Here is a 16,806-nt window from a genome sequence, read left to right on the forward strand (position 1 = left end):
TTGCCTATATGAATTATATTTTAAAATATATAAAAGCACTATGAGCTCACATTCACAGAAATTACCAGAAAGTGTAAAAATACTTATCACATATCAATATCACATATATAGTTAAGCATAAAACATACGAACGCTTTAGAAATGTCTACAGAAGCAGCAAGTGGAATGGATCTGAGATTGGCAATAAATGTTCAGCTCTGGATCCCAAGTGACAACAAAGTAGGCCTCATGAATTTCAAGTGCTCAGTGAGCAGGACCGTAGGCTGTAAACTCTAGACTTTTCTGTTTTTAAAATGAAGTAAAAAATATATAAAGTAGTTATGAAAGTATAGATGTGAAATCTAAATTCTGAATCTTATCCAAGCCAGGAGAGCAACTTCAGAGGACTGTGCAGTGAAATGACTCTGCTGGAGAGAGAAATGAGAAGGCAAGGGCAGGTTCTGGCTGAGGTGTTTGCCTTGAGATTCTAGCATAGGTTTAGAGTATCCTTATGGAGTCTCAATGCTGCAAAGTCTTTTAGGTGTGCGGCATTTGAACAAGAATGGCGGCCTCTGCTTATAATACCAGAATTTGAGATGCTAAAGCTGAAGCCTTCCCTTGAGTTCAAAGACAACCTTGGCTCCATAGTAACTCCTGGGTCAGGATACTCTGGTGTCAAACATAAGACAAACAGGTAAAGGCAAAGGAATAAAAGAGAAGACTTCTATTTTAATGACAACTAAGATTTTTATGGCAACTCTCTAAGAACCCAGAGGGCATTGTGCTAAATGAAAGTTCCTTCACAGAGAACTTGTTCCTCACAATGCCATTCGCAACAGGTGTCAAAAACCATCAAGCTCATAAAATAGAGAGGAAAAATGACCAATGCCAGGAATTTGGAGGAAGAGATTGGAGAATTCAATAGGTATAAATTTCAAGTTTCGTTAGGCAGGATGATTGATTTCTAGAAGCTCGTGTAATACAACTTCCACACAGAGTACCTAGAGGTAGCAAATGTTATTGCGTATTTTATGTCGAGAGTGTACATCTCAAGTGTTCTTCCCTCAAAATCCACAGAACCTTTTTGTGGGTTACATATCATAATGTATATACAATAAGTATGTGTAAAGTTTGGTATATACTTTATACATTGGTAAAATTTAAAAAAGACATGAGGCAGATTCTCAGTGATTTCTGGAAAGTATGTTTTCAATAGGGTAAGGAGACACATTTGAAGAAACGATTTAAAGGCAGAAACAGTGTCTGATTAATTAGATCTTTTGACACTGAAAAGCCAACTGAGTGATGGTGGGAGGGAACAAAGAATTATTCAGGCCCATGGTTGCAGAACTATCCATCAGACAACAGCAGGCTCAACTGGCTTGAGGTAAAAAGTGCAGCATGGCAGAAGGGCTTGGTGTGTGACTAACGTCGTCATCCATTTTTTAGTGGAGAACAGGAAGAACAAGCGAGGGCCTACCTTAGGGCATGCACTGCAGTCTCTCTGCAGCCAACTAGGCCCCTCTTCTTGCATCCCTTCACCTTCTAATGAGACATCAAATTACAGCTATGAACAGATTCGTACGTAGCCTGATGAAGAAAGAGTCTTCATAATTCAGTCAGTTCTCAAAAACACTGCTGGCCACATGGGCCTCTCTGGGAGAAGCCTCAGAGCACCACAACTCTGTCAAAAGCTGCGATGCTAGTTTTCAGGCAATCGCCTGGACAAAGCTCCCAGTGCACACTTGTTCAGGGTCAAATCACAACCTGAGGGATCCCGCCCCTTTAATTAGCCTGCAAGGTTTTCAATGTTAAAAGGAGTAAAAACATCAAAACATTTTAATTTATGGCACACAAAAAAACTGTTTGAAATTAATTATTTTCCCCCTTAAGTTTTAATTGGCACCCACTGCTTCCCATTGGTCTCTGAGGCGATCATCATGAAATGACCTGAGGCAGCTGAATAGCTGCGAGAGAAACACTAGAGTCAGCAAAGCCTGAATTCTTCGATGTCTGGAGAAATGGTTTTTTTTGATTTCTACTCTAGTTGGCCAAACATTTTCCAGTAGGTAGCCATTATTGGAGGATTAGATTTTGAAGATTAAAGCCACTTATGTGTGAACTTGTGGGTGAATGTATGTGTATTTCTGTATGTGTATATGTATGTATGTGTGTGTGTGTATGTGTCTACATGTATGCAAATATACATGTATGAGTGCATATGCATGTCAAAGCTGGAGAAAAAAAACTCCAGTGGCAATGAGGTGTCAATCCTCAGGTTCCACTTACCTGTTCTGTGTTTTAAGTCAGCATCTCCCTCTTACTTTTCAATACCCAAGTAGCATAGGCCAGCTAGTGACTGAGCCCAAATGTCTCTCCTTTATCATCTTTTCTTACATTGGGATTACCTGTGCACAATACACTGCCTGGCTACTTATGTTGGTTCCGGAAATCAAACCCAGGTCATTGTTCTTGCAATGTAAGTACTTTGCCAACTGAACCATCTATGGAATCCTACAATGGAGGCTGTTTCTTTTCATCCTCACATCCAGGTGAGGAAACTGAACCTCAAGGGGACCTCACATTGGTGGTAAGTACCATCCCTGAGATGAAGTTCTAACATCTGGCGTCAAACTCTACACATAACCCTTTGGAGACTCCATGAAAATCTGTTGGTTAGAATCACTGTTCTCCTTTCAGGTCAGGGCCAGCCCCAGCACATCCCAGTGTGATGCAGAATCCCTGCATCCTAGCATTCAGCACTTGCTTCCCTTGCCCCAAATGGAAGTTATGTCTCTGAATGGCAGGAAGCCTAGTGATAAACTGAAGACTGGGAATCAAGCCACAGTGTGAAAGCTGTGACTGAGGAGTTTCACTGGATTTGCCGATCACTCGAACGACTTACTTTGGGCAAAGTCAAGTCAGGCTCTTCCAGCAAACAACAGAAAATTGAAAAACAGATCAATGGGAACAGCTCTGGTTCATTTCCAGACACGTTATCGGATGCAGTTACTAGACGCTAACAATGCATTTACAGCTTAGAGTTGGGCCTCCACAGCACACTCAGGCTATATATACTTAAGTGTCTGTTTCCCGCTGAGCATGTAGCTGCTGGCTCTTAAGCAGAAAGGAGGTCTTTGCTTCCATTCAAACCTCTGCAGCCTTGGGGTTTGCATAATTTTCTAGGCAAAATGTTATCTCTCCCCTTCACTTTGGCTATTAGTTCTGCTAGTAGAACAATGGATCAGAGATTTATGCCAATTAGAGGGGGATTTGCAAGGGGAGTCAGCAAGACAGTAGAGTCTAGCCAATTTGCTAAAGGCATTTGTAGGCTTCCCTACTAAGCAGCCTCTTTTTGACAAGCTAGGCACATTCTTACCCTTCCTCTTTGCTCAGACTGTATGACCTACCTGCAGTGACGCCTCTGCACAGCCATGAAGCCTTTGTTAATACTCCTCTGTCTTTCACCACCTGTTTGATAACATCCAATGGCAAAAACCAATTGCCTCACATCTTGCCTTTTAATTAAGCCTTAATTCTTTCATGTTTTCATTGTACCCTTTTCACACAGACTGTGACATAAAGTTCTGGGACAGGACTTCTTTGGCTTAGGAAGGGGCGAGCACAGAGGGCCACCCATCAATGCTTACTAAATCATTAGAATCCTGACACTTTCCTAAAAACCCTCATGCTTCTTTGTTGGCAAACCTTAGAGATTTCTTGTCCCTTCCTCCATTTGAGTTCATAGTCTTTGCTCTTACGTTGTCTGTTTTAGACATTTCTTCGAGCTTTGGCATCCTCATCTGCTCAAGGATGATAATCCCTTCTATACTGCAAGGAGTGCTGGGAAAATCCCACAGAATCACATTTGAGAAAATACCCCATGCTGACACCTGACCTAGAGAAGGTGAAAGATGTATGCAAATTGTCTGCAGATCTTTGCTGGATTCTTGCGGATTAGGCTGAAATCTCCTCAGGTACTGTTATTCTGCCTGCTCCTATAAGTGACTGAATTTTATTCAAGGGAAATTCAACTATGCTTGCCTTAGATATCTTTGTATTTTCCTGAGAGGCTGCATAGTGGTCCCTGTAAAAGATTAGCTATATCATAGTGAATTGGTTTCAATTTTTCATATTAGTAAAGAAAATCAAATACAGTATTGAGAATGTGGGAATGAAGCTTTTCCATCTGATTCTTCATCTGAGCAAAAAGAAAACGAGCTCCCTTTAAAGTGTTGTTTTGGAGAGCAAACAACCTTTTGTAGAAGTAGTGGTCCGTAAGGGGCTAAATGCTCTAGAATCCGCCAGCACCTTGTCACCCCCAAGAGCCTCTGCCTGAGACCACAATAGCCAGTCTTGGCATGCCAATCACCCAGTGTATTCTCAGCCTTAAGTAATAAGAATGGTCACATTTCATTGTGAATTAGGCTAGAATAGATGGCTGCTGTCAAGGTTACCAGGGAGACATTGAAATAATAACATTTGAAATGACAATAGAAAAAAGAGCAATAAAGGCAAGCAAACCGAGGCCCTCCAAGCAGCAGAGACGTTCTTGTCTCTCCCTGGCCTACTTCCCAGCAGATCACAGTGCGCGGCTGGACACATCTCACAGGAGCTATTTGGAAGCCATTCTCTATAGGTTCTCATTCGCCAGCTAAACCTTCATGCTATCCTGCTGATGCTTCACTGTTTTCAGACACACCACTCTGCTTGGAGCATAGATAAAACTAGTTTGATCCTAACCCAACTACCAAGCACATTACTCTTAAGCAATGACTAAACCCTAATCCTTGGATGGCAGAATTCCTGGAGTTGTAAAATTGACTAAAATCCCAAAACCAAAACTAAAAACAAAAGGACTCCCAGGGATATGGCTGAGACCAGACATGAAGGTCACAATATAGTTATGATCCTTCCGACTCACAGGATTATCTGGTCACTCATTCATTCATTAATTCACTCACCCAATAAGAATACATGGCTAAAGTTGGTGTTTGTATAAACCTGATAGATACTATCAATACTCAAGAGATAAGATGTAGAAACATCTCCCCTCATAGGAACTTAAATTAATAGAATGCCCCTCTGTACATGTATGTGCCTGTATACATGTGTGAGTGTGTGAGTGTGTGTGTGTGTGTGTGTGTGTGTGTGTGTGTGTGTGTGTTGAACTCCACATGTCCTAATGCTTACTTCCTGGCATAAAAGCCAGGATCTCCTGCTCACAAGGATCCTACATTTACTCTCAGCATCTGCCCCACATAAGAGCTGCTCTATTGACATTTCAGCATGTACACAGGAGTGGTTTGAATAGGAATGACCTCCATAGACTAACATGTTTCAGTGCTTAGCCCATTAGGAGAGACCATGTTGGAGTAGGTGTAGCCTTATTGGAGGAAGTATATCACTCTAAGGGTGGGCTTTGAGGTCTCCTAATGTTCAAGCTCTGCCCAGTATGATACATGGTTTCCTTTAGCTGTCTGCAGATCAAGATGAAGAACTCTCAGCTACCTCTATAGCACCAAATCTGCCATGCTTCTTACCATGATGAAAATGGACTAAAGTTCTGATAGGTAAGCCAGCCCCAATTAAATATTTTCTTTTTTAAGAGTGGTCATGGTGTCTCTTTCCATCAATAAAATTCAAACTAAGGCACAGCCTCACTCCAAGAGGAGGAACTACAAGGCAGTGGCCAAGCTGCTAGTGGGAGGAGAGTCCATTTTCTTCAGTGATATGGTCCTGGTAGGTTGCCTTTTCACCAGTAGACAGCCTCATACCCATAGATACACATGCTGTCCCAACTGGACTCGGTGAACTATGTTTTTAATAATTAAAAGAAACAGTAGAAGACATAAAGATGGGAGGGATGTATGTAGAGAGAGCTTGGAGAAATTTCAGGAGAGGAACAAGGGATGAATATAAGCCAAACATATGATATTCAGGTTTAAATTTCTCAAATAAATAAGTAAACTTTTAAACATTTAAAGCAAGAACCCAAACTTGTATAGTTTTGTTTTGATGAAAGTTTCTAAAACTATCTTAATTTCATGAGGCAAGAATGTTTTTCAATCCCCATCTCTTATATAAAATACTCATGCTGCATATCTGAAGCAAGACAGAAGATGATGTACAGAAGCTTTGCTGAGCACCTCTGCATGGAAGGGAAGGATGACAGAACACTATCTGATGCCTTTGTAAGTGATTTGGCTCTGAGTTCAATCTCCCATCATAACTATGTAACAAGCTCAACTCCACATGAAGAGGGAAAATTATTACCATTTAACATTAGATGTATACAACATTTAAACTGTTGCCTTAAACAGGCTAAAGAATATCAGGCCAAGGACATATTACTGGGTGCATGGTGTTGTTCAAAGCCATGCCCAAGAGAAGTACACAATAAGTTAAAATATATCTCACAATAGAGCAGAATACATCAGGCTATGAGTTAAGAGAACCAAAATAGACAAGCCTCTCGACACCATAAAAATAAATGAAAATACAGAACAGTTGGATTTGGGATGTTTGACCAAGATTTTGGGGCAATGTCAGACTTGAATTGGAAAAGTAACAACATCTGGCTTATATATCATCAGAAAGTAGCTCATAGCATGTAGAATTTAAAACTAGAACCTAAACTTTGTACTGTATCACACTAGAGAAATCCTACAAAGAAAGAAGCCTTCTACTTTGTACCTAACGAGGAACTAAAGGACAGGGAATGATTTTGGAAAGTCATCTCATCTTGATTTAAAAAAATAATGTGAATCCTTGGCGTAGTATTCTGGGTACCAAATCAGAGTTGTTTGCCCATCTTATTTATACAAGTAGGGATAATAGAATGCAGAAATTTCTTTCTGGATTGTCTCTCTGCATATTATTTGGCACATGGTAGGCACTATCAATGTTTTTGCTTGTTTGTTTTGTTTGTTTTGGTTTAGTTTGGTTTGTTTTCTTTTGGTTTGGTTGGGTTTGGTTCTCCCTGAATGAACCCTAGAGGAACTCTTTATCTATACCACATGATACATGTCCCCAGAAAAGCTGCACTGTAGCACAAGTCCAGCTTAAAGATATTTGTCATGAATGTGTCCTCTCTCCTGTCTTAGCTGACATGTAGCAGTTCTATACTGGACTTGGCATCTGGTCTTTCAGCTCTGACAAGAGTGTCAGGCTAGGTCCAAGTTGAACACTAAGCAGATACTCATGTGTGAATGCTAATCTCTCAAACACTTCACAGACTTAACTTCTTATGTTGTTGAGTTTGACATAAGGAACACACATCCCTGTGTTTAAATTGTTAGAAATATCACTAGCCAGTTAGGGTACTAGTCTCTGTGATTCTGTCAGGAGCTCTGTGTTTTGATGGGTTCAAATTTAAACATTTCTATTTCATAGATGAGGAAACTCTGACTGGAAGAAATGATTTCTTGTACTCCCCAGGGAAATGCTGAGTCTATCAATGAAGGGGAAATGAGGTCTCCAGTGTCTTTTCTGCCACAGTAAGGAAGTACTCACGTCATGATGTGGGTCTCTACTCCTGCCTCCACCAATGCCCCATCCACGAAAAGAGGTAGCAATGTGAAACCATATTTGTCCCAGGAATGGCCTTCATCAAAACTCACCCTAATACAGAAACAAATACATGGAAGACACAGCTCAAAACACAGTCACAATCTTTGACAAGAATATTTTAGGTTATTAAAGTTTCCTCTATATCTTGCTATCTGGCTATTTGAATAATCAATACTTAATCCTCAACATCTCCCCATATCATAAGATTTGATCAAAATTTCTCTTCCCAGAACAGGCAGAACTGGCATCAGACCTGTAGAAATATTTTAGCATGTTAGAATTGAAGAAACACACACACACACACATACACATACACACTCACACACACACACACACACACATACACATACACACTCACACACACACACACATACACACACACACATACACACACATAAACATAGACACACACAAGCAGGGTGGCTCAATGGATAGAAAGTCACATTTCAAATACTAAGAATGAAACTGGAGTTTCAATTTACAGCACAATCAGCTCAGCCTTTTGAGTTTCTGACACAGATAAATTGAGAACTGTGGGTATGCCTTGTGGAAAGGAGGTGCATATGTCTTTCAGATCAAACATAAAAAAAAAGCAATTTCCTATTCGTTCAGAAGGGATGTTGGGACTATTCTACCTTTTCAATATCACTTTAAAGGATTGGAGAAATGGCTAGTGTGTGTCTGACCTGCTCTGAAATGTCCTGTTCCATCTTTTGTCCAAGAGTAACATACAGGTCTGGTCCTTTGTGAGTGCCGAGCATGCACTTCTTTAAAGGGTGCTTCTAGTGGAGGGAACTGCAACGATTCCATGTGTCTGCTTCCTTCTATTTCTTGACAATATCAAGTACCTGTCTACATTTTTATTTAAACAGAGAACAGAGCCCAGAGGTGTGTTCTTGGCTTCTTAATCTCCTAGGATCATTTGTCAAGTTCCTAAATCTTTTCTAGGTACAAAATTTAAGATGATTAAACTCTTCAGATATATGGGACTTTCCATATATTAACGGTTTTAAGCTCTCGGGGTTAGAGAATATACTTATTTTAGTCTTTGAATGACTCCTTACACGTCTCATGTGCATCTGGGCTACTTGTTTTGTCATTTATATTATGCATCATTTCATAAAATGTGTCTGACTCTTACTAAACTGTGAACGTTTTGAGGTCGAGGACTGTCCCATTAATCATCATAGCCCTAATACTCATCTGGACTAAAGAAATGATAAATGATAATTCATGGAAAGAAAAGGAATGTGAGAGGCCCTCTTTTATTCTATCCACTCAATTCTTCCAGTATGATTTTATTAACTCCATATATTGGTTGTAGGAATCATCTTTCCTATTAACAGCAAGCCACACCATTCCCTTTTCTATTCACTTTTGAATTTCTCAATTCTGCTGCCCCTCCCTCTCTGGGTTCCTATCTTGTCATTCTTCCCAAGTTTACAAATTCAAAATAGTATTCAGAACAAGATTTTAACTCATCTAGGGTAGCCAGTCTGACCACAGTGTTAGGGTTATGGTATATCTTGATCCACAGCCATAAAGGAAAGTTTGCATGAATTTCTAAGTTGTCAGCATCTATCACTTACATTTTAAGGTCTCTGTTAATTCATCCATTTTTTTAATTTTTAAATTAAGTTGAAAGCTAAGCTAGTTTACACCAAGATGGGAAGAACTTTTCTGTGAAAAGGGCATGATTCTAACTTCCTTGGTCCTGCATTCTACAATTTCCTATAATAATAAAGATACTTGTAGAGTTTCCCATGGCCACTGACTAGTTAGCTGTGTTTAGTAACTCCAGGGGTTAAGGAAAAATATCGTAGGTTTTATGGCTTCTCTTTTCAAGCCTTTTTGTTGATATGACTCTAAGCAGATTGGTTACTGTTTCCATAGAATAATACCAACATGGGATCAAGGCCTCTTCCATTTCTTCATTGAGAATTTCCTCCCAGATAAAGATGAACAAGCAGCAAGTGCAGAACTAACTTCACTGAAGGCCACATGTATCTCAAGATGAGAGGTGCCCTCGTCTTATATGCTTGCAACAGTGCAAAGGGCCAGATATTTTTACTTTACCAAGAGAAGATGAAACCATAAGGCAGAAGATGAGGTCACATTGTACTTTCCAGCATCAAGACTGAAGCTTCAAGACAGAGCTAAGTGCAAATAGAGAGAGAAATTATCAAAAACTGAAGCCCTGCTGTATGGCACAATCTCCATGGAAGGATCTGATTCACAGGCTATAGGAAAGAATGGTGTTAGCAGATACCCGAAGACTCGTCCAGGAAGTCAGGCAGCCTATGCAAGTGGAGTACAAGGATGAAATATACTAGTGGGATCAAGTGCACAGTTTCTAGAGGAAGAGTGACCTTCATTTATGATTGAGGGGATATTGGATACCCACAATTGTGTCATGTAGATGCTTCCTGAGAAGAGTAATTTCTAACAGTTGGCTGTTTTAGGCTGAGACAGTTAAAAGGAATAAAACTCCTGAAAGAAACTCCAGAAAACACAATAAAAATCTTAATGTCCTTTCTATAAGAACTTTGGGCCTAGATTGCCTATCCTTAATGACGGCTGGGACTTTGCAAATATTCAGAGATAACTGCATTGAATGTCATTCCCAAGGGATTTTCATTTTCCTCCCCACATCAATAGCTCATTAATGTCCATGACAAAGAAATTGGGAATCCCATACCAAGTCTATATGCGAAATTGAAATCAGTAAGGCTGCCAATAGTCAAGGAGAAAGTAAAATTCTGAATGACCTCCAAATAATGGCAGTACATGAAAACAGATAGCAAATGATATAAACTCCCCTGATCAAACGATTCACACCTACTATGTGCCTCAGTTAGCTGTGTCCTCAGTCATAAGAGTAAAGCAGTATTTACAAAGAGGGGAGTAAAGGAAAGACACAGCATCAATGCAATTTTTAGTTGACTTGAGGGGTCAAAAATATGCCAATTAATTGATGCAAAGACAAGCTAGAAATGAGGCATGATAATGTAAAGTAGCTGGCGACTAAAAATCCTATTCCAAAGTGGTGGTATAAATGGGTATATAAAATAACAGTAAAGAAAGAGATATGGAAATGTGTAGAGGAGGTATATCACAGAGGGAACGCCTAATGTCGTGTGGACCTGTTCCCCCAACACAAAGATGGTCAGTGGTAATGCAGAGTGGAAAGGAGGAGTAGAATCTGTAAATGAGGCCAGATGCCGTTATAGAGGGCTTTGTCTCCAGATGAAAGGCGAGACATATGATGTGATGCAAACTTTAAAAGACAGATTTTACTTCTCTATGGTGACTACAATGTCAGGACTCGAAGTGATTACAAGTAGATGAGTGACAAGGGCAGACATTGATAATTACAAAAGGCCAAATAAGACATGGGTCTAGAAAAAGGTTACTATAGAGAACAGACACAGCAAGAGGGAGAAGTCAACAGGGTTTGGTGATGGAATATATATAGTCTGAGTAAACATAATAATTAAGTTATGGAAGATATTTTTGCAGTATTTCAATGATCAAAAGAGGAAAGAAGAGAGTACAGGAGACACAAAGATTTGGTTTGCCATTTTCAGTTTTGGTCCTTGTTTAAATGTTTTGTAGCCTTCTGTTTAGACATTAATATTGTCAGGGAGGCCTTTTGGATAGATAGCTATGACTTTCTCATCAGGGATGTGATTTATAAGATAGGTTCAAGCTAAAAGTGGAATATGTAGAGACTGGAGAGATGTCTCATTACTTAAGACCACTGGCTAGTCTTCCATAATACACCAGTTTGATTCCCAGCACCCAAAAGGAGGCTCAAAACCAGCTATGACTCCAGTTGCAAGGAATCTGCTGCCCTCTTCTTGCCTCCTTGAGCACCAGGCACATACATGGTACATAGGCATAAATGCAGGGAAAATACCCATACACAAAACAATGATAGAATAGAATGAAAAAAGATGTCTAATAGGATAAAAAGCTGTACACCTGAAGAAAGGATAAGATTAATCAATGAAATAATGGTTTCAAGCAAAAGCAACCACATTCCTTGTCAATCACAAGTTAAATTATTATCAAACAATAGTGATACTACAAAAGCTGATCATAGTATAAAGCCTAGTACACACCCATAGACTGCAAACTCAGGGAAAGAAATAATCCTTCTGCCATATCTTAAATACTGTGCTCAATTTCAATCAGAGATTACTTTTTTTTATATAAAAGACCTGCCAAACAGTGTGATTTAAGGTGGAAGACAAACTGGTCTAGAAACAGATTATATGAATTTTAGACAGCATGGTTAGCAAAAGAAAGAAAGAAAAAAACCCCAACAGACAGAAGCTGAATTAATTACCATTTCATTTCAACTTATTCTTTTAGCAAGTTTTTTTTACATATTTCAAAGAATATACTAGTAATTCACAATAAAAGCAAGATGATGTCCATGAATGAATTTAGAGGGAATGTAGAATTTCGTTAGAGGTTAGAGAGAATTCATGAACCCATCAGTTTTTAAAGAGAGAATAAGGAAACATAATTTTACATTCCAGTGATGCTACCATAAATAGTCCATAAATAGTGCAGAATGTAAGCTCTCCTGTTTATTGCTCTGCTCAACTGTGTATCCTAGCCCCTGTAGTAGTGCTAGAACTATACAATAAGCACTCAATGATGGGACAAATGGATAAACTGGTAATATTTTCTTGAGTTGCATATTTCTATATTCATGAAAACTTATAATGGCTGAATACAGAAATATCTGAATGTCCTTCCAATTGCACAGTTCTAAAAGTCTATGTATTTTTGACTAGGACATTGGGCAAAAATCCTAAGTCAGTTTATTTCTTCTCAGAGTTAACATTTTCCCCCCAACTAAAGACATGGGAAAAGATGAGAATTCTCTATCTTGAAGACTTACTAACTGGTCTTCACTGTTTTATTTTCCTGGAATGTGGTTTCTCTTAAGGCATCAGATATAATCATACACCAGATATAATGTTATATTATATAGTTCCTGTAGAATCCTTTAATAATCTATGTATTTTTGACTATATAGTATCGACGTGAGGGAAGAACAGAATTTTGGAAAGAAAATAATCAATGTCCTTCCTGAGGTCCAATACAACAGGAGAGGCCAATGGTCGCTGAGAGTCAGCTTTCTTTCCCCTTCTAAGACAGATTGCTTCCTTTTATCTTAGTGTATATGCTGGGGGTATACTGTGCTGGGTGCCTGAAAGTTCTTCAGAACATGCAGAGGCATGCACTGGCTAGAACTTTTGCTCTCATGGAAATGTTTCTCTGAACAAAACAAAGCACTGGTGCTCATAACCATGGATGGATGAACAAAACACCACCAAAGACCAGGTGATGTTTCCCTTTCTGTTTCCAAGAGCATCACATTGAAGGGAGACTGGAACAGTCTGTCGGGGCTCATCAAATTATCATACCTCAACCCACCTCAGCCCACCTGCCAGTTACACACTCTGAGTTTTCACTGGAAAATTGCATTCAGTGGGACTCCATGGCTCATTTCTCTCTAGTATTCCCACGACACAGTGGTAATACTGGATGGAGGGCTTGCCTGAAACCGTACTCAGGCTTTAATCTCTGTGCATCCAAAGTTACAAGGTCACAGATGGATGGGTCAATCTGTAAAGTGTTATGTCTTCATGCCTATTTAACTACATATCATTTCAATTTGTAGGAAATAGCATGCCTTGTTAGCCTAGGTAAAGTTTCCCTAGCTTTTCTTTTATGATTCCTATTTTCTTTGCAAAGCAATTTAGTTAGTATTTAACTATAAGAACATCTATAACATTGGGCAAGGTTGGGTAAGGTGATTCTTTTATCTTGTGCATATATACACATCTGTATGCAAACTAATGTCAATCTGAGGTCCATAAGAAAAGAATCACAAAGACCCAACTACTTAATCTTTCTTGATCTTAAAATATGGGTTTTTAAAAAAACAAAACAAAACAAAACAAAACAAAAACCTTAAGTTTTCAACTTAATGGAACTAGTAAGGAAGGAACTATATTTGAGTTTCAAAAGCTTGAAAGAAGCAAAAATTAGCCAGCCATTTTTATAAGAAAACACTCAAGATAATGACATTATCAAGCCCTTACAAAAATATTTCCATCACCTTCAAAAACAAACAAACAAACAAACAAAACAAAACAAAACAAAAAAGCAAGCAACCAACCAACCAAAACAACAGATACCAATTAGCTTTGAAACTTGGAGGGATGACCTACCAGCCCAACCTTAACACCTTGAAGTTACACTTAGCACCTTCTCAATCCTGCCCTATTTTTCAGTTCCCATCCATTTCTAATCACCCTGTACTTTTCCTGAATTGTAGCCTCAAGTCATACTTTTCGTTTTCTCTAGTTTTCCTCTCATCACTTCTGCTAGTAGCTCCGAGCATCCTTAATCCAAACATCAGCTTCACGCTACCTGCCTCAAGAAGACTGCTGTCTAGTATTACACAGTTAGCATCTAATAACAAACATCCCTTTGGGGTTATCTAAATTCATATATCAACTCTAATCTCTCATCAGGCTGGAACCATGTCACAGACTCTGAATTCCTTATCATGCCTAAAACGTTAACAGTTAACATGCAGGAACTCAAGTGGTCCCTCCAATTAACACCTGTACACTAACACTTTTCAAAGGGTATTCAATGTACTTGTGTTTTAAAAACCATTATATTGGTGATTAAAAAAAAAAACCTACACATGTAGAGTTGAACTGTATAGCTCATTGGAGCAGCTTAGAACAGTGCCTGGAATGTAACACTCCTTCAACAAATCCAGGTTATTATTAAGCAGCAAATGGATGATAATTATATTGGGAATTTTCACGGGCTCACCCTTAGGCTAGTATATCAATTTTCTTGGAAGAAACTTTACATATCTCTAAAGATTATTTTTACAATCTTCTTGTAAAATATGGTATTGTGCTAATGAAGCTCTAACAGACTGACAACATTTTAGCATGCTTCAACCTAAATGTGACAATTCCTTATGGTTTAAAACACAAACTGAAAACAGTCTTTATCGAGGTGGCTTAAGATCAGACTTGGCACCAGGGCATCAGCTGGATTTCAGATATAGCCAGATGTTTTCCACTAAATTCTTACTCTAAAAGTGTTGTCCTTACTGATATTCAAAGCCTAGGTTAAAGCGGGGATTCAGTTTCTGCCCCTGGTGAATGCTACCATTTGCATCTTAGTTGGCCTCACCAACAAATAATTATTTAGCTGAATGTGAACCTTCCCCTTCAAGATATTTGCATATAAGACATTCATCTACCCATTGTCGAAATCCTAAATCATCACTATATCCCCTCAACATTTATTCTTCCTTCACTCTTTGTCTAACTAATGAATTAGCATAAATTTTCTGGTCCCCATTACACTCATTTATTCATCCATCATCATTCGTTCATTCACTCATTCATTCATACATACAGTCATAACTGCTACAAAATCTTCCAACTCCACTTCTACTTTAAATTTAATCTGATAATGGCTTCCCAAGTCACTTAATCCCTTAGTACTTTTTGCTCCATAACTGATTTGATCTGATTAAAGATTTTGATTCTATAATCATCTATCTCCTTAGCATTCACGAAGACATGGTCTCATGGGTTTCTACATCCTTGTCTATTTCTCTTTCATATATTCTAAAGACTGGTGTCACCATGGCTCTTCTTCCCAGAGGAGTTCCTGGTTTCCCCTCATTGTCCAGACTCTCTTACAGTTTTAAGCCTACACAATGGCTTTAACTACTCCCAAGTTATTTATAGTTACAAACCTAGAGTATTATCTCAGTTTACTCCATTGATCACTAGATGCATATACATTACACTCATCTATGATGGAACAGCCATAGAATCATAAACTAAACATTTTTTTAGAACTGAACTCGAGATCTGTTACATGAACCCAAGTATCCCTTCAGAGAAATTTCCATTTCTCATATTTTGCATTCCAAACCAATGCTACCTGGGCTTGTTGATCCTTCTCTTCTTTTCTGTGTACCTGACTACCCATTCCTACCACCTGACCTCATTCATCACATGGCCCCATCTGAATTATCTGGCATACTATTGCTATCTATGAGGTAGACGATATAAAGATATTTAATAAAAATACAGTGTGCTGGTGAGAAAATAGAAGAGAATGTAAAACCATTCAGAATAACTTGTCCCAACCTTCTACATTGAAGAACTGCTCATGGTAGGGAGCCATCCTTACCACAAATGCCTGACTGGCAGAGGTGTGTGTTTCATGGCCACCAGGGCACCACCCCAGTCTAGGAACCAGACATTGTATTCTTCATCAAAGATCTGGAACAACAACAATCACAGCAATGGTTTACATTTGCAGTGCTTAACAGTTTGCAGTCTTTCACACACATTGTTTCATTTAGATTCTGAGCCTTCCAGTGATCCTAGTAGATGGTCTGGAAAGCATTATCTGCATTTGATAGATGAGAAACTAGACTTACAGAGAACAAATGCTCTCCTCATCCCACTGAAATGGCATTTCTAGGACATTTGCCACGAGCCATGTAAACTGATAGACTATAAGAAGGTGAAGTGATATGGTATATGCTCAACTAGGTAACCGTTTCCACCCCCAAAAGATTATGATTTCAAAGAAATTTCCCTATCTTTGCTTCTTTATAAGCTACTTATATGCCCTGTGTTCCTCTGCCTCTATGCCCTTTTAATGTTTATTTTTCTAGGACTCAAAAGGGAATTTTTCCAAAACCCTAAAAAATTGAATATTTAGACCTTGTTACTACCTCCTACATTCTTCTATAAGTTGGAAGGAAACCCAAAGTTGGTGTCCAGGAACCACTTTTACAAATGCACCTTAAATTATGGTTCTTCCAGGGTCTTAAGACAAGTCAGGACCTGAGCTATTTATCCATATCTTATTAACCTGTTCATTCACTGGTACATGTATTCAGTGTTATGCATCTCTATCTTTTTATAGATGGTTATTAAATACCAGCAAAATACAAGGTTGCTCAGATTTAATTCTACATATACCAAAGCTTATGCCATATGATTCTAGCTTGAGCAGGGACAGTATTTAACAAAGAACTCTAGTTCCAGAGTTTATAGTGGAAAGCAGACATTGGGAATTCTGCTGCTGGCTTATGTGGCCTAGATGCAGAACTTAGGATGGTGACTTGGGGGAGGAGGACTAGAAGAGTGTAAGCAGAAGTAGGAAGATGGA

General features: G+C 38.9%; 1 protein-coding gene across 1 annotated transcript in view; it reads right to left on the minus strand.

Moving 5' to 3' along the window:
- Window positions 1-16,806, minus strand: part of Sorcs3 (sortilin related VPS10 domain containing receptor 3) — a 186,356-nt gene that overhangs the window by 75,648 nt on the left and 93,902 nt on the right. Inside the window, exons 9-10 of the mRNA XM_052182067.1 lie at window positions 15,814-15,905; window positions 7,495-7,602 (exon numbers count right to left, since the gene is read on the minus strand). Of these exons, the coding sequence (XP_052038027.1) occupies window positions 7,495-7,602; window positions 15,814-15,905 (200 nt within the window). The remainder of the gene's footprint in view (window positions 1-7,494; window positions 7,603-15,813; window positions 15,906-16,806) is intronic.

Source organism: Apodemus sylvaticus, chromosome 1 (assembly GCF_947179515.1).
Source record: "Apodemus sylvaticus chromosome 1, mApoSyl1.1, whole genome shotgun sequence".
Classification (NCBI taxonomy): domain Eukaryota; kingdom Metazoa; phylum Chordata; class Mammalia; order Rodentia; family Muridae; genus Apodemus; species Apodemus sylvaticus.